A 27950-nucleotide genomic window follows, 5' to 3' on the forward strand; every position below is an offset into this window, starting at 1 on the left:
TTTTTCCATTCTTCACATGTTCTTTATAGTATTAATTCTTTAATAATATTTGTTGTGTCATTACCGATGTTTGTGTACTCTTGAATCCTCATTATTAATTGCATCAGGTTTATGTAAACATATTTTAAAAACTTTATTTTTGCATTTATTTATTAGAAAAAAATTATGAAACATTATGCTCTATTTATTTTATTTTATTATTATTTTCTTTTTTGAGATTTATATTTTACAAAGGTTTTAAATATTTTTTTTAACATACTGACGTTTTTTTCAATATATATATATAATAATTAATGTAGTTCTGTTTATTATTACTTCAATATTTACATTAAGTACATAGACCTGTTACACGGGTTATACATAATATATATATTCATATGTATGGACGTATACATATATATGTATATATGCTAACGTATATGTGTACTTATTTTTGTGCCTACTTTTGTTTACAACTTAATTAGACTTATTCTGTTAATCTTATTTATTTCTTTTTAAAATGTCAAACTAGAAATATTAAAATGTTAAACAATAATTTCAAATATTGCATATTTTATTTTTGAAAAGATTTAACGTCGCATTTTTTTTTTTTTTTTTTTTATTTTAAATTAATTTTTCTCAATATATTGAGTATATTTTTTAATGGATAAAAAATATATAATTTGGTTATTGTAATAAAGTGTAGAAGAAAAAAATATTGAAGTAATAACATGATATTATTAAAAATAAAAACATTATCAATTAAAAAATAATTGATTCCCTTAAAAAAAAAATGACTAGTTGTAGTCTTAAATGCAGTATGTTACCTTGCGTACACATACAGAATACGAAAAATGAAATAAATATAGAAAATTCAAAAGATCAAAATGCAATACAATTTTATAAAAGTGGAATAAATAATATTAACGCAGAAGGGGCAAATAATGTGAGTACAAATGATAATAACAACCATGTATATGCAAAATCATTTGATGAATTAAATATAAACATTGAAAATTGTGCTAATGTTGACAAGAACATGAGCACTAACATGTGCATAAATATGAACACCAATGTGAATTGTAATATGAACATGAATATAAATGTAGGTATAAACCCTAATATCAACATTAACACAAATGTAAACGGGTATTATGCACATGAGAACACAAGCGCGAATGCAAACGAGAATGCATACGCGATTACGAAATCAAACACAAGTAGGAGTCTGAACAGGAATATTAGCAAGAAAACTAATAGAAACTCCAAATTATCAGATTTTATTTATGAAGATTTTAAAATGTCCTTTGAAAAGGATCGAAAAGACATATTGTTAAATACATTTAATTATCATTTTCATAACAATTTTGGTGATATAAGGGAATCGGGAAAGAAAAGTGAAGATGAAGTGAGCAGTTATTATTATAAACGATTATCTCTTAATCTTATGAATTGTAATTATGAAACCGAGTATAAACACTACGATGATAATAATGTAACTGATGAAATACCAAATGTTATTAATTCAAAAAAGTGTAATTTCAATAATCCATTTTTTAGGAATGATTCATGTGATAATATATTTTTGAAAAAAATAAAAATTACAACTATAAATAATAGGCGTACTAAAAAAAGTATTAAAAAATATAAAATTCCTTTTGAGCCAAATTTTTATAGTAGTCGATTTTTTTTCTCAGATAAAAATATAAATGACGATGATACGCATGTGAGTGATAATTGCTCTAAGTATTCCAATCCACTGTCAGTTAATTATAATAACATTAGTAGTAACGTCAGTAATAACTTTAGAAATAATGATGCTATAAATAATGCTAGTGATAGTAATACTAATAGTACTCCTACTAATAATAATAATAGTAATAATAATAGTAATAATAATAGTAATAATAATATTAATAATAATAATAATAGTAATAATAATAGTAATAATAATATTAATAATATTATTAATAATAATAATAATAATAATAATAGTAATAATAATAATAATAATAGTAATAATAATAATAATAGTAATAATAATAATAGTAATAATAATAATAGTAATAATAGTAATAGTAATAATAATAATAGTAATAATAATAATAGTAATAATAATAATAGTAAGGTATATAAAGACCTCACGCAATATTCATACATTTTACGGTTTGAGGGTCCTCCCCCGCATTTTTTAGTATTAATGTACAACAAAATAACCAAAAAAACAAATGTAGTAAAAAAGGTGCCTGTGAATAAGAACATTTCGTTCAATCTAGCAAAATTTATTGCAGAAAAATATGTACAAATTTTAGGGAAATATTTAAAAAAGAGAGAAAGGAAAATGGAAAAGTTAAGAGATGATAGCAACGACATTGGCTTATACAATGAGATTAATAATATCAGTAACAACGATAGTAACAACAACGATAGTAACAACAATGAGGGTAACAACAACGATAGTAACAACAACGATAGTAACAACAATGAGGGTAACAACAACGATAGTAACAATGATGATAACCATGATAATATCGATAATAAAAAAAATACCGAATATAACGGAAGCATCCACCGCGGTAGTAACAGAGAAAATTATTGTACACTGAGTACCAAGAATTTTGATGAAGATGATAATAATAATAACCATAATAATGGCAGTGGACGTAGTAGTAGTTATAATAATAATGACAATGATAATAGCGATAACAGCCTTTTTAGCAACAAAAATTGTAATAAAAATGGAAAGTTTGCATATAACGATGTCATTATTGATAAAAATAGTGGAAACAACAATGACAACATTAACAATAACAGTAACAGCAGTAACAACAGTAACCATGACAGAAGCGTTGGAAGCAACAACGAAAGTAACAATAATAGCTTAGCATGCTCTGTTAATAAAAATGGGGAATTGTTTAATAATAATGAAAAGTGTAATAAGTCAGATTATGTTGACCACCTTTTAAATGTGGTCATGAGGAATTTGAGTTATGAAAATTGTAACTCAGAAACTACGTGTGAAGAAAATATGTATACATATGAATATTTAAATATAGATTTAGATAATGTTGTTTTTAACACGAATGCTGAAAAATATATAAAATTTTTAAGTAACATAAAAATATATTTTATGCATAAGTTAGATGATATAAATTATATTCCTGATAATTTTAAAGACTCTGTAGAAAATAAATTAATTATTTTAATAAAAATAAAATATGGTGCGTGTGTGAAATCAAAAATTTTTATTTTCGAAAACGTAGAAAATATGCAAAGTGAGCATGATGGCATAGGTGATTCGTTTGTTAGGGGGCACAGTGAAAACACTGGTGGTCATGTTCAGGTTAATTATAATAATAGTAATAGTAACAGTAACAATAACGGCAATAGTAACGTGAAGGATGATATAAAAGGAGAAAAATATAATACTTCTACAGATACTCCTAACAATGAATCGTTAAACAGTGACATGTCTATGAATCTACCCTTAAATACTGTGAACTATAAAAGTAATGAAAAAAGTAATAATTTCGAAGATAACATTTCGAATGACACTCCAAGAAGCAATAAAAACGAAACGCAAAATACATACACATCAAAAGATGTTGTTAATAATTATAAGGAAAACAACAGTTGTACCAATAATTACAATAACTTTCTTGACATGCCGAAACTTGAAAATAACGATTATAATGTTAGTTTTTATAATGCAGCGCTTAAGCAAGGAATGAAAGGAGAAAATGTATATGTAGAAGCAACAGGTGAGTATAATTTTTACAAAAGTGAAGAGGGTGCGAATAATAGTAGTAATAATATCAGTAACGATAATAGTAACAACAGTAGTAACAATAGTAGTAGAAACAACACTAGCAATAGCAATAGCAGTAGCAACAGCAGCAGCAACAGAGGTTGCAATAGAAGTAGTAACAGAACTAGCAATAGAAGTAGCAATAGAAGCAGCTGTAGTAGTAGAAATAACACAAACAATGATACTTCCTTAATTGGAAAGGAAGGCTATAGTTCTGTATGGAAAGCGGAAGATAATGAGAAACAGTGCAATCTGCATAATGCAAATGCAGATGATGGTGACAATGATACAAATGCACAAAGGAAAAAAAAGATGTCTTTAGATTATAAAAGAAAAATAATAAATTTTATACGTAATAGCGTTTATATAAATTCATATATATATGATTGTTTTGAAAATACATATATGAATAAGAAATTTTTTAAAAATGATGTAATTATAGTGAATGAAGCTTCTCCAGAAGACGAGATGTTAGATGATATTCCTGATTATATATATGAGTTAAATAAATTTGTATTTATAAAATTTACAAAATTTGAGAATTATATAAAGAAAAATCACAAGATAGCAGAAAGATTTATACAGTATTTACTACAAAGTAATATAAAATGTATAAACAATTATATGATAGGTATTAGATGGGTACCTGATCTTTTTGCATACGAATATTATGTGTGCAAAATTACAGAAGGGAAACCAAAATTAAAGGAAAGTAAAAATAATTTAAAATATAATTATTCATTAGCCTTAGAAAGAAATTCCAAGGAAAGTTGTTTAAAATATTTGGTTGATTATGAAAATAAAATAATTGATAATGTGTTATGTGTTTTACATGAATACTATCAAGCTAGTTTATTTACAGAGAAATGTATTTACAATTTATTTAAATTAGTATTATTGCGTGTTAGTTTATATATTGGTGTTCAGAACACGAAAGTTATTACTCTAGATCTTGATAAAGCAATGTATCGAATGAAAAAATTTTCAGAACCCATAAGCTTATGTGAAGATAATAACTATACATCATTAAATGAGAATAATAATGAATATACGTCTAGAGGTGAAAATAATATGCATGAGAATAATAATGTTGTTAATTGTGTTGACAACAATATGATTGAGGAGAAAAATGTGAACTTGTGGAACCCCATAAATATGACCGTTGCTACGGATGAGTATTACGCCAATGGTGGTGTTGGAGGAGGTTACACCAACGTGTACAACAACGTGCATGGTGGAATTTATAGTATTTATAACAACCTGAACAATAATCTACAGAACAAATTGCACAATTTGCATAACATGCGCAATATGCAGAATAATGGGATGGAAGATAGTGGAGATTATGGAAAAAACAAAAACGGAAATGTGCGCATAAACTATGTTGACATTAACGACAATGAAGGAAATAAAAGCAGCGATAATAATCAGGAGGATAATAATAAAACAAAGCATGCTTCCGACAGTGATGTTAATAATACAGTTCAGACGCATGCTAATAAATACAACAATTTGTTCATAAAACACGAAAAATATGAAAGTGAAGAAAGGTATTTACAAAATAAGTTAAGGAATAAGAAAAAGGTAAGTTACAATTTGGATAATACATCCTTATCATTAAGAAATAAGCAAAAGAAAAATAAAAATTTTGGTAATTCAAAAGGAGTAACAATGGTAGCAGCGGATGGAGAAGGCGATGATGTACCTATTTGCTTAAAGTATTATAGTTCATCTGCGGATAATAAGATAGTAGGTATTAATATAAATAATCAAAAAAAAGAATATTATTCAAATGCTAGCGATTTTAGTGCCGCTTCTCATTTTACTACAAAACATAAGTATCACTTGCGTAGTAGTAACGCACAATCAGCGGAAAACTATTCTTCTGAAGAGTGTGTATCAAGAATTAATTTAAGAAGTAGAGATAAAGGGAGAAAACGAATGTTATATAAGTTGATGAACAAAAATGGGCTTATAGAACCGTATTGGTGGTTCTTTTACAACTTATATGAAAATGCAACAATACAAGATGGTTATTGTGGTGGTGGAGGTAGTAGCAGTAGCACTAGAAGTAAAGGAGGGTATTCTTTGAAAATGAATGGAACAGGAAGAAATAATGGATCGGCATCCAATAAAAAGGGTGGAAATAAGGTGGCGAAGTTATTTAATAATAACAACAATAACGGTAACATTAATATCAATATGAACAATAATATTATTAACAGTAATGATTACAATAACAGCAGTAATATTAATAACAGTATTAACAATAATAGCAATGGTAATAATAACGGTAATCACTGTGGCGGAGGCAGTAGTAACGGTAAATCATATAAGGTTAATGAGGAGAAGGGCAATAATTCTTGTCTATATAACAAATTATTAGAAAAAAAATATAAAAATAATTTAATGAATCATTTTAGTCAAAAAAAGAATAAGATAAAAATTAAGTATATTTCAATGGTACATGATATTATATATAAGAAATTTATTCTTTTAAATAATACTATTTTTCCAAGAAATATGCACGAGTCAGAAATTTTGTACACGTTGTTTCCTCATGAACCACATACCTTTATGTTTTTACACACCGATGATAATTTTCAATATCAAAATGAGACCTTTTTGAAACATGTGACATTTAGTGAGTACATAATGCCGCGTTTTCACTTAGCGGATAATAGAAGGCAGAACTACCATTTGAGGTATTATTCAAGGGCAAACGATAATAGTAACATTACTAGTAATAATAATAACTGTTATAATAACTATGATTACTACCAAGAGGGCGTTTTTCCAATTGATGACTACTACGAGTTGGAGAGTCATATTAACTCAATAGATAAAGATTTTTACGTGGATCACTTGATTTTTGGCGGTGCTGGTATTAGCGATATTGGCAATATTGGTGCTGACGTCCTGCTGGACAGAAAGAATATGCTGCAAGAAAGTAGCAACCTAAAGTACTCTAGTATTCCTAATTATGAAAAAGTTAAAAAGGGTTTTAGAAGAAGAAAGGGTGGTGGTGGTGCTTATTATGTAGGCGAAATAGGAAGATATGAAAACGGGTACAGTAGTGAAAAATATAATATTTTAAGTTTAAATAATAGAGATGAAGGAGGTATGATTAGGAATATCACAACGTTTGGATACAACCAATATAGTTATTTTGATAATAATTATGAAGTAGGTGTAAGAAATCATAATGATTATTACTTCAACCTGAATGTTGATGGAGGTGGTAGTGGTCTTGTGTTAGGAGGAAACAAGTTCTCAGATACATCTGGTACATCGACTTATCAAGTATTTGGTTTTGAAAAGGGAAGAAGGGGTTGTGGAGTAGGAGGAGATGAAATAAAACATGGTAATATCAATATTATTAATAGTAGTACAACTACTACAACTAATAATAATAATAATAGTGAGTTTTTTGATTACATTTTAAATGCAAAGGATAAGTTTCATAATATTGGAGAGAAAAGAAGTGTGTCGAATACCAATTTTGGAAGGGGAAGTAAATATTACGAAAATTATGGAGATGAGGAGGAGAAAAAAAATACTAGTGATAATGATATTACTTTGATTAAGAAGAGAAAAAATGGAAACAAAAGAGCAAAGAGTAATAATCTGTCGAATGTAAAAAATTACAATAATTTATATGGAAGCAACAGTAACAACAATACGAATAACAATAATAGTGGTAATAACAACAATGGTAGTAGTGGTGGAGGTGGTAAAGGAGATGGAAATAACAATGACGATTCGTTAATACCTATGGGACCATTACCAACTGGTGTGTACTTCGATTCTGCTAGGAAATTATGGAGATGTCAATGGAAAGAAAACGGAAAGTTTAAAACGAAAGGATTTAGTTTAATACATTATAACACGTTAGAAGAAGCTAGAAAACAGTGTATTCTTTACAGATGTGATGTTGGAAATATACCAGTCAAAAGTGAATGGTTAAATCCAGTATATGTTAATTCGTCATACTTTTATAATAAGAAATATGCTAGTAGTGCGAACAATAATAGTAGTAGTAACACAAATTATAATACGAGTACACCACATAAGGAGTTAAAAACGAGTTCTTTAAATTTAAGTAGATTAAAGGAAAAAACAAACAGTACAAGTGCGACAAAGGGTTTTATAGATGAGTCAAGCAAAGATTCAAGTGATCAAAACTGCGACCGTAGCGGTAAAAACAATAGTAATAATAATGTTGGGGGTGGTAGCATTAATAATAACAACAGTAATGGCAGTGGTGGTGGTAACTCTCAGGGGAACAGATACTCGACAAGAAACAACACGGCTTCAAACATAGTGAAGCATGAAAATAAAAGCAACGAAATAGATATTTCTATATTGCAAGAGTTTGTTACGAAAAATAAGGAGAGTCAGAATATTGTAGAAAGCGAAATCAATAATATGAATAGTAACAGCAATCCATTTTTGTTTGATAGTCAAAAAATGAACAGTGATATCATGAAGGACATTTTCGATAGGGAAGGAGCAACATTACTATTAAGTGAAGAGAATGACGAATCGCATGAACTGAAGAGAATCAAGCAAACTACAGAAAATCGTAACATCGGTACTGTTGATAATAATGATAATAATAATGATGGTTGTAGTGGAGATGGAAATGATGGAATGTATGAGAAGGGAAACATTGGAGGAGGAGAGACAGGGGACTACTACTTAGATGGTGATATGGTAATATGTAATTTGAAAAATAATGAGGATAAGGTGGACAAACCAGAAAATGTAGTTAAATTGGAAAGTATTAGAAGTAATTTTAACATTGAATATGAGAAGAGTCTAAATAATAATAATAATAATAGCAGGGATGAAACAGGAGGTGGAGTTGCAGAAGTAGGTGGAGGAGTAGGATTAGGTGGTACAGTTATTAGGAGCTGCATGTACAGTTACGAGAAAGTGAGTAGTAATGACAATACATGTGCAAACAACCATGTTAATGTACAGGGGGTAGAAATAGATCGACAAAAGCTCAACCATAACAACAGCTGCACTCATCAGGACCAGCACCAATACCAGCTGCAACAGCAGCGCGTCATGACACATATGTTGAATTACCCAGACGTGAAGCAAGAGCTATTATCAGAGGCACACATGAATGGTGTAAAGGTAGAAGCAGATATAAACAAAGGTGTAGCATTCGAAGGAGATGCTATTGCATTGGGCAATGAAAATGGTAAGAACTTTATTGAGGGATCCTATAACCTGGTTCAAAATAGGGAGTCAAATGAAACATTTCCCTATATCGATAATTTTAGTAATTTGGCGCATTACAATAATAATAATAATAATAATAATAGGGAAAATAATAGTATAAGGTTTGATAGGATTAATGACCTTGATCTATTTACTAGAAATGAAATGAAAGGCGAAGTGAAAAGCGAAATGAAGGGAGAAAAACATAGAAACAGTATGCAGTTAGTAGAGGATGGTAACGTAACGGACATGGATGGAAGGAAAGAAAGAAGAGGAAGTATGTATTCAGAAGATGTAGAGGATTGTAATAGTAACGATAGATTATTAAATGGCAACGTGAATAAAATTTCCTCACCATCCGTTTATATGCATTATGCAAATGGGAGCAGCAGAGATAATGATTTTCAAGCAAATTGTAATAATAATAATAATAGTAGTAGTAGTAGTAATAATAATAGCAGTAATAGTAATAGTAATAGTAATGATAATAATTATAATAATAGCAGTAACATAGGTGGTGAGGGGGTAGATCATCATGTGCACGATGATTATATTGTGAATAATGACCAGGAAAACACAACTTCATGTAATAGAACCAATGATAATAGCATTTATAGCAAAACACATAGTAGTAAGGATGAAGATGCATTAACTAATAATTTCCCCGAGATATTTTACCAAGATATTCAGAATTTTTTAAACTTTGCAAAAGAGAAGGTATATGTTGTAGGTGATGAAAACAGCGGAATTAACAATAATAATCATAATAGATACAAAGAAGAGGAGAATGATGACCTACTAGTGTCTTCTTATATAAATGGAAGAACTAGAAAAAACGGCATTCTAAGTGATAAGTATGAAAGTTATTTGAAGTCCATTATGGTGCAGTATGAAAAGGAGGAAAAGCAAAAGCAGCAACAAGAACAGCAACAGCAACAGCAGGCGTTAAGAAGTGTTGACATTAAAGGAGTGGGTAATAGCGCCTTTCCAATGGACGATGATCTCATGAATGATGATGCTGATCATGTGAATAGTAGTAGCAACGGAAAGAATAATTTCATGATGGACAAAGATGAAAATTTCGAGCCAGGAGAGAACAACAATAGTAGTAATAGTAACAACAGTAATAACAGTAACAATAGCAGTAATAGTAACAATAGTAATAATAGTAGCACCGGTAATGATAATAAACTACAGGAGGGAGACAGCAATAATTCGTCGTCCAGATTTTTTCAGAATTATCTGAGCATATTCAGTAGGAAACAAAACTCTGTTATGAACGAAGAGGAGGACAATAACAATGATAACAATAATAATGACAACAATGATAACAACAATAGTAATAGTAGTAACAACAGCAATAGTAATAATAAGGAGGGGGATGCTTCGAACTGTGTGAAATACCCCCACAGTACAGAAAAGGAAACGAATGACTACAACACCCGTAAGAAGAAGAAAGGGGACATGATATATGGCAATATGCATAATAATGACTATTTTTATTATGATGATAACTTTAACGATAATTTTAACGATTCGTATATGGAAAATTTCAAGGAGCATTACGATGATAACTACAACAACAACTATAATGAGAACTATAATGATAATTACAACGACATGTACAATGATAATTATAATGACAATTACAATGATAACGAGTTTGGTAATAATAGTAATGGGGACAATTTAGAAAAGAAATTGTTGGATGAATTTGGATACTTAGGTCCATCAGGGCATTCAAACAAAAAGGCTAAAACAAAAGGTACAAATAATGCAAGCGGTGCAATTAATGTTAGTGGTGCAAATATCACGAATGGTAATGTATCAGGAAATGAATCAAAAAATGTAGATAATAATAAAAATGGTGGTAAGAAAAAAAACAATAATGCAGGTGCAGCAGCAAGTGATATAGACATCAATTTAATTAAGCAGTCGTTACCAAAAGGAATTTATTATGATCATGCAAAAAAATTATACAGAGTGCAATATATAATAAATAATTCTATTAAAACTAAAGGTTTTAGTGTAAAGAAATTAGGTTTAGCACAAGCAAAAATTGAAGCCGAGTCTTTTAGAAATTTCTGTTTAGAAAACGGCTTGCTCAATTCACGTAAGAGAAGAATAAACTCACCTTATAACAAAAAGGATGAGAAGAATTTTAAAATGATAAAGGATAACGAAGAAATTTTGTCTAACTTGTTGTACCTTTACAATTCGAACAACAACAAGCAACAGATGTCCTGACCCAGGGGAGAGGGGTTTGGGGAGAGGAATAAGGGGGTGCGTGATATTGTGCAAACAGAGTATTATTATTATTATTATTATTTTATATGTACCTTACAGCGCAATATGTGGGGGTGGTGGGAGACGTGTTATATTATACGTGCCGCGTACTATATGCATAAGGCATAATGAAGAAAGAAGGAAGAGAAAGGGGGATGTGTACTGAAACAAAAGTTATGAATCTAGGAACCTGTTCAAAATTGTCCAGAATAGTCTTTTAAGCTAAAAAGAAAATGAAACTTTAGTATAATAGTGTGTAGTTAACTGTACTGAATTGTACTGTGTGATGATAAGAAAATAAAACCATGCTACACTTACCCCTTCATATCAGTTTGAACACACAACAAATATAAACGAAATTATTTTATTTATTTATTTATTTTTTTTAAAAGGGGAATTTTGAAAAACGAAATAACCCCATTATTTCATTATTTGTCGATTTAAAAGTATATAAATATATTCTTCACATATTTTTATGTATTTTTTAGTACTCTCCTCGGTTCTATTTTTGAAGAAGAAAAAAAAAAAAAAAAAAAAAAAAAAAAGAGAAAAAAACGGAATAAAAGAGGAAAAAACAAAGAAGCAAAATTACGAAAGAATAAGAGAAAAATGATTTATCCCTTAATCGTATATATATATATATACATATATATATATATGTATATATGCATATGTAAATATATGTACATGTGTAAAATATAATTTAACAGTTTCCATTATCCAATTATTATTGTTTAGGATTTACAACAGTGCCTCAGCTGGCAATTTTTTGAAGAGTTTTTTGCGTGCAACGTGTAAAATGTGAATATGGTATATGTATTATATATATATATATATATATATATGTTTACGTGTATATATATGTACGTATTGTATTACATTACATGTACGTACATGTGTACGCATTACCAACATGTATCGTTTTAACCGCCTTTGCAGAGTTCACTTCTTTTAAAAATATATTTTCCTCATATATATATATGTATATATATGTGTGTTCATTTCACTATTTAATTCCATCATATTTTTGAAAGAGGTTGTTTGTAGAAATGATTTTAGTTTTTAATTTTGTGTATATATGAAAGTATGCATATATATATATATATATATATTTATGTACGTACATATGTATACACCATTAGTTTAGCGCTTTGTGTTTATATATACTGTTTTGGTTAACTCAGTAAATGGCGATCGTGACCCTTTTTTATGCAATTATTGGTTTATAGAATTGTCTTTTTTTTTTTTACCATCCATTTTTATTAATGCTTTAAAATTTTTCTTTTTCATTTTTTATTTTTTCTCCCATTTCATCTTTTTAATAAAATACTTTTTTGACAAATCTTATTTATTTTATTCATATATACAATATACTCCTTTTTAAAATTACTCTGACCTCATTTAATCTTTTTATGAATGCTAACTCTTATCTTTAATTAACTTCAACTTTAACTTTTAGTATGAAACAATGTTATAATCAAAATAATGAAATAAAAAAAGGTAAAAAAAAAAAAAAGGAAAAGTAAGGTAAGGAGGTGGAATAGAAAAATCAAAATGCAAATAAAAATTATGAACACTTCTTTAATCCCCTTTATATTAAAGATAATGATATATTAAGCGACTTGTGTAAGGAAAAATAAAACTCATAAATAAAAGTAGCAATGGAAAATAGATATACAGAATAAGACGTTCTCTAAAGGCTGAAAAGTAGGTAGTACGTTCAAATATATATATATATGTGTGTGTACCTCGCTTATATTAAGAGATATATAAAGCATATTGCCTCAGAAGAAATTCGTGGTAGGTTATATATTATCTAATATTATATATATTTTTTAAAAACCATATAAATTTAAAAAATTTATTTGGTTGAAGGTGGTGGGAGGCAAATATTCCCTTGACGCATACGTCCAGGCAGTTATGCTTATATAATAATGGGCGATGAGCAGATGAAAGGAAGGAAAAATTAAGCGAGCTAAAACTAAATAAAACAGTAGTGCAAAATAAATTGTTTTTATTTTTTTTTTTTAAATTGGAATTTTTTCAGTTCCTCATTTTAATAGGATTAAATTTTTTTTTTTTTTTTATGTTAACGCTTTCAGTTTTATAATTAATATTTAGCTTTTAATTTGTCATATTTCTGATATATAACTTTGCATGTTTCCTGTTTCCTGTTTTCTTTTTCCTGTTTTCTATTTTCTAATTTTTTTTTTTTTCTCATATGTGAGCTAAACTTTTCTGTGTGATTTTGCCAAGGAATTGCATATTTTTTTTAACAGGTAAGAAAAATGCCTTAAAGAGAATGTAAATACATGACAAATAAAGATATAGGAGTGCACATACTAATATACGTAATGCTTTATGTGTATGTTCCATATACATGTTTCATATGTATTACATGTGTTTATTTATAGGTTAGTGCGAACTTACGATAGGGGGCGCATCAGTACCATGAAGAGCGAGCGGGTGGTAGATGATGAATGGGATATTACTTAAGTCAGTTCAAGTAGGAAAGGGACAAATGATGTATTTAAAAAAAGATGGTTTTTTTGTTTTATTGCAGAGGATAAATTTTGGGAGCAAAAAACAAAAGGAGAAAATAGATAAAGAGACAAAAAAAATTCGAAATTTATTGAAAATTTCAAATATCAAAAATGAGGAAATAGAAGAACAGAAAAATTTATACGAAAAATTAAAAATAAGTGGAAGTGAAAAACAAAAAAAAAATATTATTGACTACAAAACATATGATATAAAAATAGAACAAATTAGTAAAAGTTTCGAGAATAAATTAAAAAAAATATTTGACAGTACCTTAACTGTAGAATTTTTTAATAATATAACTGTTACTAAAGATAAAAAAGATTTGAAATTATCCGATGTAGCACAAGTAGTTATTAAATCATCTAAATTAATACAGTTCTTTCCTTATCTTACTAGTGATATACAAAAAATAATACATAGTTTAAAACTAAAAGTTAGTTCGTGGAATCCTATAACGTCTAATGATGGTCAGTATATCTTATTGCAAATTTCAGCATTAACAGATGATATAAAATTAAAAAAAAAGAAAGAAGCCAAAGATTTATTAGAAAAAATTAAAAATGATATAAGAAGTGTACGCCATAAAATTCGTGATAACATAGAAAAATATTTAGAGGGAAACGAATGGAAAATTGTAGAGAGGAAAAAATTAGACAATTACATAAAGGAAAAAATTAAAGCTATCGAATGGATATATGAAAAATACACTACAAATTATTCCTAAGAGGGTTGGGGATAAATTGGCCCCTTATGGCAAGCTTATACTAAGAATAGTGGTGCATACAAGTTTGTAATATGCATTATAGTATTATACACATTTGTACGAATGGATTTCTACATTACGATAATGCATGCAACTGGTGAGGTTGGGGGTCTCTTTGGTTCACTAGCAGAGATATGTAGAACTAAGTCTGTATGATGTTTAAAGTTTGATCATTTTTGCTATACACATATATATGTATATATATCGTTAAGCATTTTTATTTTATTTTTTTTATCTTGCGCGTAGTCACATTGGAGTCTTTTACACCTATGACAATTTTCCACTAAAATATAAAATAAAAATGAAAATAAAATAAAAATGAAAATAAAATAAAAATGAAAATAAAAATAAAATTAAATTAAAAATAAAATAAAATAAAAACCTTCCTTTTAGCTTCGAAACATTTTCGTTTTCGTTTCATTTTTTGTCCTTAATATCTTGAATACTCGTGCACTCTCTGGATGTTCACAGAAAAAAGAAAAAATTTTAAGGAAAATTTATAACTTGCAATATGTTAGCATATGTAATAACTTGAAGCTGCAAACAGGAAAAGAAAACGAAATGACCCTCAATTTATTATACCCTGGGTAATACGTTAACTTGTTCCTTATAGTGAAGTAGTAGATTTTATCGGCATCTTCTAAAAATGAGATAATATAAATACAGTAGCGTTGAGTAAAAATGGAGGGGAAAAAAAAAAAAAAAGAAAATTAAAGCACTAACACATATGGGCTGCTAAAAGTGCAAAAAGTGCAAAAAGAGCAAAAAGAGCAAAAAGAGCAAAAAGAGCAAAAAGAACAAAAAGAGCAAAAAGAGCAAAAAGAACAAAAAGAGCAAAAAGAACAAAAAGAGCAAAACAAGGAGAAAAAGGAAGAAAAGGAAGAAACGGAAAAAAACATTGTTACACTGCTTAACGTCGGAAATAGAAACAATTAAAGAAAACATTACCGATGGGTATCACAAAATTAGGGATCAATTTGTTAACGTACGAAATAGCATCTTCTATTTCAGAATTGTACGTTGTGACTATGTAATATATGATTAGTGACAATATATTCTTAAGAGAGAAGTAGCTATAAACATTATTATTTGCAAAAGGGGGGGTTTACAATATAAGTCTGAACAGTTCGATGCAAGACAAATGAACGTGCAAATTTTATGCGCGTATGTATAAATGTGTATAGATGTGCCGGTACTTCATCACATAAGTAACATATCCTCACATCATCGTGTTGAGAAGCAGACTTTGCAACAATGGCATAAATATATTTTTCAAAATACCTGTGTACAAACACTTTGTTTTTCTCATTTTCTAGGAGTATTTCATCTAGCAAGTACTTAAAATGGGAACAACTTGTAAACTTGAGTTCTTCATTAAAGTCGATAATGTAGTACTCGAACTTCTATATATATATATATATAGGGTGTTAAGAACGTAAACATTCAATGTGGAATTGTGTATGTGTGTGGAGTTATCAGCGTAGACTAGCACGATTAGAGGTATACATTTCATGCATTTTGCATACTTTGTTTATTTCGTTTGTTTATATATCATTTATCTATTGGTTTATTTTATTTTATTTTTATTTTTTTTTGCTTTTCTTTTTATTTTTGTTTTTCTTTTTTCTTTTTTTTCTTTTTTTTTTCCCCGCCTTATTAAGAACGTATAAAAACAAATGTAGTTTACGCATTGATTATTTTAAATTACATGCGGGTAGATTATTCTTGCTGTGTGTTCTTCTTTGGAGCACCGTATGATTATAATATCTGCGGTGAAATAAGGAGGACAAGTTTTTAAGGTTGCGTAGAGGTTACGCAGTTGGAAAAAGCATGATGTATTATATCTTGCTATTTTTATGCATTTCATTTTTATTCATTTTTTTATCTTCATTTTTATTCATTTTTTTTTTTTTTATTTTCCTTTTTATTCACTTTTGCCTTTTCGTACGCGTGATGCAGGTTCTGCTAAGCAGTAAGACGTTCTTTGAATCTTCGTAATTTCCGACATACACTCTTTTTATAATTTCCTTTAGTTTTTTTTTTTTATACATCCCTATCATATCACATGAGTTATTCTCTGTGGGCATTAACTCCACTTGTAGGTCTATCAGACCGGTTGATTGGGGATCCCTCGTAATTACTTTATCATTCATATTTTGTGTTTCGTTTGTTTAGTTTTGTTTTCTTTTCTTTTCTTATATATATATTTATTTTTTTTTTTTTTTTTTATTATTTTTGCACACTTTTTTTTTTATGTCACTATTATTTACGTTTATTCGTTAGCATCTACTTTTTGCAGCATATTTTTTTCGTTTATTTTTTCACGCTGATTTTTTTATAATTTTTGAATAATAATAATAGCTGCTTTGAAATTTTACACTTTTTTTCCTTTGCCTGTGCAGAGAGATACTTGTGTTTTACCATTCCATCATAATAAAAAACGACGGAAGAGAAGGCGAAAAAATGATTATGCATAAATTTAGTGCGAAAGATCTGTTAAGATAATAGACACATTCGGAAAGGGAACATAATTTGGAAAATATGGAGTGCGGAAATGGAAATTAGAAGAAAGAATAAACAGCATAATGGCAAATTTGGAAAAAAAAAAAAAAAAATGAAGAAAATACAAATTGTAACTGCTAGAAGTGCAAAGAACAAAAATTATCATATTTTTATGGCAAAATTTGCCATTTTTTTACGCCACATTTTGCCATTTTTTTACGCCAAAATTTGCCATTTTTTTACGCCAAAATTTGCCATTTTTTTACGCCAAAAATTATCATTTTTTTTAACGGAATATATCCTTTTTTTCTGACAAAATTTATCCTTTTTTTCGAACATTCATAATTTTTTTCCGCCTTTTCCTCTGAAGCAATTCGCATTAAAAAGAAAAACTAATTTAGTAAAAGTTTCTTATGTTTGAAATATATAAGGGGGTGGAATAAAAAGAAAAAAGAAAAAAGGCGAGTAAACAATAACAGCAATCCATTGTGCTCATTAGCAATAAACATGTACATGTATACATACATACATACATACACGGATGTATACGTACTAATAAAAGCATATGAATATGTACGCGCGCATAGGCATAACAGTACACATGTGACAGGGTATACGCAAACGCCCAGAAGTTAAAAAAAAAAAAAATTAGAATATAACACGAGTTATATATGAAAAAAAGAATATGAGTAATGTACGAGTAAAACTAGGGAAAAAGCAATTATGCTAATCCTCATGCATTATAAAATTTTTTTTACAAGTTAATAATTTTGTATATAAATAGAAGAAATTTTGAAGGCTTTCGAAAATTGGCAGAATAAAGTAATATTTTCTGATAGTGTTAATGCGCACATAAGCATATGCTCGCGTGTGTGTAAGCGGCAGGCGCTTAGAAGTTACATATAAATAATATACGTACTTATGTAATTATATAATTATGCAATTATGTGAGTATTTATGTACATATGTATGTATGTGTTATATCGCTACGTGGGTAAAATTTAATATTATTATTTTAATTTTATTTTTTGTTAATTTCATTTTTTGTTAATTTCATTTTTTGTTAATTTCATTTTTTGTTAATTTCATTTTTTGTTAATTTCATTTTTTCTTAATCTTATTTTTTCTTAATCTTATTTTTTCTTAATTTTATTTTTTCTTAATTTTATTTTTTCTTAATTATATTTTTTCTTAATTTTTTTTTATTTTTATTTTATTTTAATTTAATTTTTTCCCCCCTTTCCAACGTAGTCTTCGATATTTTACGGAGCAGAATGAGAGCGTACTATGATGAGAAAAGCGACGATAAGACAAACAAAGCACAGAAGGACTCAGGCCTAATGGAAATAGATGAAAATAAAAAAGAAGATAACTATGTTTTTATTGATGAAAAGTATAAAGAATATTTTGACAATATGAGTGACATATTTGAAGAGAAAGTCGAATATATTTTAAAAAAACATTTTAAGAGAAATGATCCAACGAATAAAAATAAATTACTGTGTCTAAATTTATGTGTTTTATGGCAAAAAAATTTTTTATTACTTTTGAGTAAATCATTAGATGAATATGAACAGTACAGGAAATTAAACAACAACAAAGACAACGAAAAAGGAGTAACAAATAGTTCAGAAAAGGATAATAATAATAATAATAATAATAATAGAAGTATATTAGAAGAAAATGGGGAAAATAAAAATAAAGAAGAGGAAAAGGTGGAAAAGGTAGAGAATATGGAGGAGGAGGAGGAGGAGGAGATGAAAAAAAAGAAAGGATACGTTGAAAAAGATTTAAAAAGTTATATCAAAAATGTAAAAATAGTTGACAGTAAAAATATAGAAGTTATATATGACAAATATGATGCAACGGATGATAGTAGACCGTCTGCTGAGTTATCAACAGATGAAATTTATTATTTATTAGTGGAATCTAAAAAAAGTGAAAATGAGTATAAAAAGAAAATTTTCACATTTTTGAAATATTTACCATTGTTTATAAGATCAATAGAAAATAAAAGTTTGATTGAAAAGAAAATTTTAGAAGATAAACTTTTACTCAACAGTATAAATAGTAATAACCCCAATGAGTTGCTGACTATAAACGACTTGAATGAGAATGGGAATGGTAATGAGAACGAGTATGAAAATGTGTCATTATTAGAAATAAAAAATAAATTAGATGCAATTGTAAATTTTAACTGTAATTTATCCGAAGATTTAGAGGTTGTCTTTAAAAAGGGGATGGGTATCTTAAACATGCAAAAAAATAAGAAGTTTTGTAATTACAATCATGAATCTTTAAACAGATATGAAAATGAAAAAGCGAATAACAAAATGAATAATGAAAAGGGGGAAAAAGACCAAATGCACGAAGAGGACAGATTTAATAACTTAGCAGATATGCCCAAAAATTTCTTGAGTAAAAAAAATAATAAATACAGCGGAAACTATATCGGAAACTACAGAGGAAACTACAGTGGAAACTACAGTGGAAACCACCACAACAACAATGGCTATGACAATGAAAATGATAGGTCGTACATATTACCCTTGTCAAGGATCAATGATCTGTCACTTATCAACAACATTAGCACCAAGTCGAATAATGGAGCGAAGGATGAAAATAATAAAAATGAATCTTCTTTTTATATTTATAAAAATAATATGGAAAATTTAAATGTATACGGTTTAGACTTACTGATCAACTTAAACAACAGTTTGATATACAAAATTAATCATATATATAGCCTCGTCCAGTTTTATACTATGCTGGCTAAGGATGTTTTTAACGAGACGTGATAGCTAAGAGATAGAAGTACGCGGGTATTTTCCCCTCGTCCGGGAGGTTCCTAATCAGACCCCATTAGATGTTGTTTTCTTTTTTCGTTCATATCATAGTTACTGCTAACTCCCTATTTAATCACTTCGCTATTTACACGATTAGCTACTTGCTATTTACACGCTTCACAACTTAATCTCTTCTCTACCCTTACGGCTCTTTATACCCCCCTTTTTTTTTTTTTTTGTCGTTCAGTATTTTGCCTATCTTGCTTCTTTCTTCCATGCCTCCTCCTCACTCATAATACTTTCTGTTCATTTTTTTATCGTTTGAAATTATTTTTATTACTTCTTTTTTTTTATTATCCAGCTCTTTTGTCATGTGTTCGTAGAATTTTGACATGTACTTGTCAATTTTTCTAAAAAAATGAAAAAAAAAAAAAAAATATTAGACCATTACCAAATTGTTTTTTTGTTGTACATGGGTAAATATCTTTATGCTTTATGTGCGAATGAATGCACAAATTGCGACTTTATTTTTTTTAATTTTCAAACTTTTCTAATTTATTAGCAATAAAGGAGTTATCTTCACTATAAGTCATGTAAAACACGTCCGTATTTACATGGTTGCTTATATTTATTTTTTCCTTTTCATTTTTATGTTCGTCTCCATTTGGGCTATAGACCTTCTTGATCTTTTTGAGAAGATCGCTTAGGTCGTCTAAGTATGAATTAACAACGTATACATGTAAATGGGTGTGGATACAGCTACTTTTACGTCGTTGTGATGAGGTTGTATATGTATATACATATGTACACATGCGCGTGTGTGCATGTATATGTCAATCCGTTTTTACAAAAATTGGAGAGTAAAATTACTCACATTCACTGGATTTATCCACATAATTAATTTTTAGAAGGCTCGGCGGCATTGGTCCCTTTTTGACATTATTTTTAAAGCTGAAAATGAGAGAAGGATGGGTAGTCAGGGCGCAACGAATAAGAAGTGGAAGAGGAAGAGGACAAAGATAGACGAAATATGAAGAGAAAAAGGTTGTATCATTTATTATAACGTTTCTATCGGTGCAAATTGCATGATGAGGTTACGTTTTCGGTAAGTGCAACAAGACTATGCATATCTATAACTACGTCGGTATATATGAATACGTAATAAAAAATATGTGTGTACTTGTGTACGGAGTTACATTTTTACAAAAATTACTTGTCTTCTTGTGGCGAAGAGAAAGAACAAGGAAGAAGATTTAAAAGATGAACAGAAAAAATAAGATTACTGTAAAGATTTTCATAAAAGGAGTATAAATGGTTTGCTAAAATTTTTTTTATTCCCTTAACATAGAAAGTTAAAAGTCTTTTTATTTCTTTTTTTCTCAATGTAACAATGTTAGGAGTTTTATCATCCGTAATTTTTAGCAGTTTGCTCACTTCTTCAAACTTTTTTTTAAAATTTATGTGCATGTTATTTATTCTTTCACTGTAAAAAATGGGTACAAACACATAAGGGAAAATGTTTTTATCAAAATACATGGGTACTACGGATTGAGGTATTTTGCGGCATTTTCGGTCTAGCTACATGTTCAGCTTGTCTAAATTTCCTGCCTGACTACATGTTCAAATTGGCTATATTTACTTCCTTGCCGCTTCATCTACCTAATCATTCCGCAATGGCATTGTACCTGCTTAGCTCTTCGTGATGTTCGTAAATATAATCAAAAATGATATAGGCAATTTTCTTCGATAGAATTTTTAAGTAAAGGACCAGCGCTGATATGTCGCTATTGTACTGTCGTAAAAAAAGAGGGGGAAAAGGGGCATGTATGTATATGTATGCAGTATACGTAAGCATATACACATGTGCAGACGAATATTCCCGAAGAATGCCGCAAGAACGAAGCAATTGAGCGGTGCGCAGCGACTAATGCCTCCTTGAGGAGCATTTTAAGAGAAATTTTTTTCCTTTTTATGAAAATAAATAACAGCGTATTAGAGCTCTGCTAAAAACTTGCTTCCATTTTTGCAGATCTACTATCAGCTCACAAAGAGATGATGCTACTATACTAATGGACGGAAATATTTATGTAGTACTTACCTCTGTGTGCAATTTTTTAAAATTTTTATTATTCTCATCGATAGTTTGTAAATTCTTAATTTGAAAAAGATGTTTTTCAAGTAAGTTTGAAACAGCTTCTTTTTCAAAATTAAACAAATTTGTTAACTCTACTTTATATAATATATGATTAGGAGAATAAATATAAGATGACATACTTTTTTTATTTATTGCTAAATCTTTTAAGTATATTTTATTTTTTTGTGTATTATCTTTTAAAATGGAGTTTTTATATATTGTATAAGACAGATCATAATATATGAATATGTAGTGGTTAAATTTCCCTTCTACCTCAATAAAAATATTATGATCAACGAATTTTATCACCTTGCATATCAAATATATAATATATACACATATGTAGAAAAAAAATTTCAAGTCGCAATAATTTTTTCTGAGAAGCATATTATGTATATAATTTTCTTTCGTATCTTTTCTTGTTTGTGTAATTTTATAATTTCCATCATTATTTTTATTTGGTTCATTATTTTTCAACTGTGTATTTTTGGCTTCAACACTCTTGTCACCTTCTTTATCTGCCCCCCCCTTTGAGGCACACACACTGGTTTTTTGCTTCCTCTCTTGCTTCCTTTCTTGCTTATTTTTTTCCGTTTTTAGCGTAATGCTGTGTGGGTATGTGATAGAATTATGCTTGAGGGAAGAAGTACCTCCACTTGTATGGCAATCAGTTCTATCATTTTTACTTCTATCTGCATTTGGTCTGTTACTTCTAACAAGTGCTCCCTCAATAGGATCAACATGTCGTTGTGTTCTTGCCTCATTTTTATTTTCTTCACCCTGTTTCTCATCCTCGTACTGCTCCTTTTCTTGATATTCCTTTCCTAGATACTTCCATTCCTTCTTCTCTACCTCCACTTCTTTTTCATCCACTTCTCTTTGTGTTATGTTTTCCTTAGAAGAACCTCCTTTGTCATAATTCTTAAATGTTATCGAATAGTCCTCGTCCTCATAGACGACACAACTCTGGGTAGATACCAACTCGCTAATATTTTGAAAAATTAAGGAAGAAAGAAAAAAACTGCTCAAAAAAGAATTTTCCCCTTTTATGTCTAATTCATATATTTTCTTAATTTTTTGAAATACGTTTAGTTGATATATTGTGTTTTCTATTTCGTTATATTTCCTTCCAGCATTTATTTCTTTACTGGTGAGGATGTTTTTATCATCCTGTTGGTAGTATTTGCTCCTTTTCTTGTTACTTAGTAAATTATGGAATGAGGAAGTTTTATCGCATGAACGTGTTTGTATTGCTATGTTAGGTGGTATAAGACAATTATTCGTTACATTTTTTTTTCCCATATCCTTATTGTTTTCTTTTCTCTTCAACTTATGCTCTTGACAAGTTGAATCAAATATGTACTTCTTAATGTAATGTATTAAAAGATAAAAGAGGAGAATTTTATTCTTTATCTCTTCCTTTATAGATAAATAATTTATCATGTCTTTGTCGGGGGTAAGTTTTGAATTTGCTCCATCTATAGTGTTATCCCTGTTAGATAAAATAATCTTAATTTTGTTATTAAAAATATAAACGTTTGCATTGTACATATTTGAGAAATTTTCTTTCTTCTTAGTTAAATATTGAAGGAACTCACTTGACATTTGCAAAGTAGTTGTTAACTCGTTATGATCTATATTCTTTTCCCCTATTCTACAAACCATTTTACAGTATTTTTCTAATTTTTTTATTTCTTTAGATAAATTATTTATCATATTTTGTAGGTTTTCATCAATCTGCATGTAGTCATCTTTTACATTTTTAATTAGAGTATTATATTTATTATTAAAATTTTCGTAGTTGTCTATTTTTTCGACTAGTAGTAGTTGCTCTACTTTTTTTATGCTACTTTTGAGATTTTTATCATAATTAATATCTTTAATAGTATAGTCATATTCTTTTATTAATTCTTTTAATTTGTGTGTAAGATTATTAAATATATCTTTATTTTTTAAAAAATTTTCTTTTAATCTTATTCTTATTTCGTTTATCTGTGCTTGATTTTTTTTAATTACCTCTTCGTATATAATACCTAAGTCTATTTTTTCGAAGCATTTTATGTACTCTTCTTTTTCTAAATTCATTTTTATTTTTAGAAGAAATTCCAGCATCATATTTTTGAAATATTCGTAGTATCCTCTCACAAAAGCTTCAAACCCATTTTTCAATTGACTGATATTGAATAGGATCTCGTCATAATTTAGTGAACTATAAAGGATCATACAGTAAAATTCTTCATTCATTATTATATCGTTGCTGGTATGTCCATCAAGGTTATAGTTCTTATCTTGCATAGTATTAGTCTGTTCTTCATTTTTCCTTCTTCCACTTTGAAGATTTATTTCTCTCATGATGTGAACTATATTCTTTCTTATGACATTTTTTTCCTTTGTTATGTAATTATTTTTTACCTTTTTTTCTTTTTCCTTTTTATATTTACTTGTACTCATCTTTTTTTCATTTTTTTTGTAGAGTATATCTCCAGAGTTCTTATTCTTGGTGCTATAGAGTAGACCTTTCATGTTATGCTTATAATTATCATATGTGTACTGCATGATGTTGGATTCATTGTATATGTATGTATAGTTACCCTTAACTAGCTGTTTCACTATATCCCTTTCGTTCTCTTCGACAACACACTTGGGTGTGCTAATCTCCTCATCTTTCCCTGCGTCTGCCTCTACCTCTTCTGCTAGTTCCGCTGCTACTTCGGCGTCATTTCCATTTATCCCTTCGCTTGAAGTCTTCGCGCCTTTGCGTTGACCCTTAGTAGTAGGCTTGTCGCTGGTTCTAGTGGAGGTACCCCCTTGTTTTCTTACTCCGTTATCTTGCAAAAAAGTACTATTGACATCTCTTTCAATGCAATTTTTGTTCATTTTCTTTTTCTCTTTGTTTCCCTCCACAGTTTCTTCCTCATCAGAGCTTATTATCTTGGCCTTCTTCAATACAAAGGAAAAGAATTTATATGAGTATTCTCTTAATTCTGTGATAAAATTGTCGTTAAGGCTATATATTTCTTCTTGTGCGCTTTTTATAAATGTTAACAATCTATTTTCTCTTTCTTCATTAATTAGTAAAAATTTATTTAATTCAATATAATCATTACATTTTAAGCATTTGTTCATATTTTTATTATACTCATTTAGTAGTATGTGCAACTCTTGTTTTATGCTATAACTTCTTATCTCACAATAATGTACATTCTTTTTTATCTTCCTATCAATTTCAGCGTGTGTTACAAATATATCTCTTTTTAATGATTCTATTAATCCAAAAAAAGTTAATAAGAAATAATCATCTCGAAGATTTAGTACATTGTAGTAGTTCAAAATATTTGATATGGAACTTTCAAACGTCTTCTTGTTTTTATTTAGACAGTTCATCATACTTTCCTCGTCGCTTCGTACATTTACATCTCTGTTTTGTTTTTCACCACCCACATTTTTTCTTCCCTTTTCTGTGTCTCGTTCTTTCTCCGCGTCGTTACCATTGCATCTGCTTCTACGTCTATTTTTGCTCCTGCTTCTGTTCCTAATTCTTCTTCTTTCATTGGCTCTGCTACCAACTCCGTCCTTCTTCCTACAGTCAAACGTGGGAGCTACGCCACGTAAGGGGGAAGTACCAGTCATTGTGTCCTCGTAAATTTTTTCGTGTGCACTTTTGTCTACAACTGGGTCTACGTCTACGTCTACACCACCCTTGGGTGATCCCGTTTTGCTTTCCCTTCTTTTGTTCATTTTGTTCATTACGTCCACTTTGTCCATTTCGTTCATTACGTCCACTTCGCCCATTTCGTTCATTACGTCCACTTTGTCCATTTTGTTCATTACGTCCACTTCGCCCATTTTGTTCATTACGTCCACTTCGCCCATTTCGTTCATTACGTCCACTTCGCCCATTTCGTTCATTACGTCCACTTCGCCCATTTCGTTCATTACGTCCACTTTGTCCATTTTGTTCATTACGTCCATATCGTTTATTTCCCTTTTTTTTTTATTTTTTTTTGCCTCCCTTTGTGGCCCCCTCTTACAACCAATGATGGATAGAAAATTTTTTAAATCGAAAAAGATGCCGAAAATAATGTGCCTGTAGAGCAATATCTTAACTTTTATTTCGTCATATCGTTTGATGTACTCTTCATAATATTTATTCAAATAGATGTAGAAGTCGTGGTAAGTATCATCTATAGAAAAAAAATCATAGAAGAACTGTTCCTTTTTAAGTGTATTCCTTTTATTATATATGGTAATATAATTAACTTGAAGCATTTTTATTAAGTGTGTTAATACTTTTTCATTTGATAAATTCTTCATAAAATTTTGTGATATCAAAGAATAAATATGACAAGTGTGTATATAGTCATTTCCATTAATAATAGGAAAGAACAGAGTTTCACATTTAGAATATTTATCATATACATAATTATATATCTTTAATATATAATCATTAAAATGACTTAAGAATACTAAAAAGAACTGTTTATTGTTTTCATTTTTATCATTAATTATATCATATACTTGTTTTGTTGTAAAAAATATGGTCTCTTTTAACTTTACTTCTAATTGTTCTGTATAAGTATTTACTCCTTTCATACAGTCATCTTGTTTTTTTTCAAAATATAAAGTAAAATTTTTTATATATTCATTTAATGTTGTAAATGATTTTTGAATAGTTACCCATTTGTCTTTGATCATAGCTCTTTTTTCATCTACTTTTTTTTTTATTTCGTTTGATATGTACACTTTAATCTCTTCTGCCATAACATCGGTGTTATCATTACTAGTAGAGACATTTCCATTACTACTATCACCATTAATATTGATGATTCTGTCATATATATGTGAGTTCATTAAATGTTCATAATATTTTACATTAATCTCATAGCGACTTTTGTAGTCATTTTGTTCACACGTATTTATACCCTTCACATTCCACTGTAAGTTAACTGTTTCTTCAATATGTCTTTCTATCAGATTGAGGGTGCTTTCCATTTCTTTTTTTAGCAAACTTGCTTTTATAAATATATTTTCCTTTATTTCATCTATGTAGTTAGTTACATCTCTGTCGTACTGTTTTAAGTATTCACAGGTAATATCTTCGCATTTACTTAAATATCTGTTACTAACTTTTAGTTTTAACTTCTTCATTTTTATAAAAGATTTATTATTAATTGTATTACATAGCTTTTCCTGCTCAGAATTTTTTTTTTTATTTTCATTTCTCACTATTATCTTGTTATTTGTATACATTCTACTTTTTTTTCCTTCCCCATTTTTTTTTTTTACATTATTTATTTTTTCTTGTGTCTTATCAAAATTGTGAAGAGGGGGAACAACTCCATCTGGATTCCACCGCATTTTGTCGTCCATAACTCGCCCACCACTGCAATCGCCATCATTATTGCTGTTTCCATTATTATTGTTGTTTTTATCATTATTGCTGTTTCCATTATTATTGTTGTTTTTATCATTATTGCTGTTTCCATTATTATTGTTGTTTCTATCATTATTGTTGTTTCTATCATTATTGTTATTTCCATCATGATTGCTATTTTCATCATCATTCCTATTTCCAATATCATTATTGTTACTGTTACTGTTCCTGCTACGGTTTTTCCCGCTGTGCGTTGCTATATATTCTTCTACCAGTTCTTCGTGGCTTGCCTTTTTTCTCTCTGCCTCTTCTTCCACTTGTTCTCTTACTGTTACCTGAACATCCTTTTCCCTTAGCTCTTCCTTTATATGCACTTTAAAATTATTTACGTCAAAAAATTTTTCTTTTTTTTTTTTATTTTCAGTTATGATGTCTTCTCTTTTCTTCTTGTTCTGAAGGAAGCTTTTGAGCTTTTCCCTAAACGTTGAACAGTTTTTCATTTCTGTGAGTTCAATTTTTTTAATCTTATGATTAGCAGA

General features: G+C 28.9%; 5 protein-coding genes across 5 annotated transcripts; 3 read left to right on the forward strand and 2 right to left on the reverse strand.

Moving 5' to 3' along the window:
* Positions 1 to 772: 772 nt before the first annotated feature.
* Positions 773 to 11269, forward strand: PMUG01_05037900 (transcription factor with AP2 domain(s), putative; the record flags this gene model as incomplete). Its single annotated transcript, XM_029003596.1, has 1 exon — positions 773 to 11269. One exon carries the CDS (start codon positions 773 to 775, stop codon positions 11267 to 11269), a length of 10497 nt encoding a protein of 3498 aa, XP_028860526.1.
* A 2512-nt stretch (positions 11270 to 13781) lies between these two features.
* Positions 13782 to 14576, forward strand: RRF2 (ribosome-recycling factor, putative; the record flags this gene model as incomplete). Its single annotated transcript, XM_029003597.1, has 1 exon — positions 13782 to 14576. The coding sequence occupies one exon, from the start codon at positions 13782 to 13784 to the stop codon at positions 14574 to 14576; it is 795 nt and encodes a 264-aa protein (XP_028860527.1).
* Positions 14577 to 15032: 456 nt separating this feature from the next.
* Positions 15033 to 16768, reverse strand: PmUG01_05038100 (conserved Plasmodium protein, unknown function; the record flags this gene model as incomplete). Its single annotated transcript, XM_029003598.1, has 6 exons — positions 15033 to 15072; positions 15198 to 15255; positions 15564 to 15688; positions 15897 to 16018; positions 16324 to 16382; positions 16564 to 16768. 6 exons carry the CDS (start codon positions 16766 to 16768, stop codon positions 15033 to 15035), a joined length of 609 nt encoding a protein of 202 aa, XP_028860528.1.
* Positions 16769 to 18391: 1623 nt separating this feature from the next.
* On the forward strand, positions 18392 to 19915 carry PmUG01_05038200 (conserved Plasmodium protein, unknown function; the record flags this gene model as incomplete). Its single annotated transcript, XM_029003599.1, has 1 exon — positions 18392 to 19915. One exon carries the CDS (start codon positions 18392 to 18394, stop codon positions 19913 to 19915), a length of 1524 nt encoding a protein of 507 aa, XP_028860529.1.
* A 274-nt stretch (positions 19916 to 20189) lies between these two features.
* On the reverse strand, positions 20190 to 27911 carry PmUG01_05038300 (conserved Plasmodium protein, unknown function; the record flags this gene model as incomplete). The annotated part of the gene is made up of 6 exons (XM_029003601.1): positions 20190 to 20313; positions 20450 to 20615; positions 20778 to 20854; positions 21117 to 21386; positions 21589 to 21695; positions 22002 to 27911. The coding sequence occupies 6 exons, from the start codon at positions 27909 to 27911 to the stop codon at positions 20190 to 20192; spliced, it is 6654 nt and encodes a 2217-aa protein (XP_028860530.1).
* Positions 27912 to 27950: the final 39 nt, after the last annotated feature.

This window comes from Plasmodium malariae (genome assembly GCF_900090045.1).
Source record: "Plasmodium malariae genome assembly, chromosome: 5".
NCBI classification, from domain to species: Eukaryota; Apicomplexa; class Aconoidasida; order Haemosporida; family Plasmodiidae; genus Plasmodium; species Plasmodium malariae.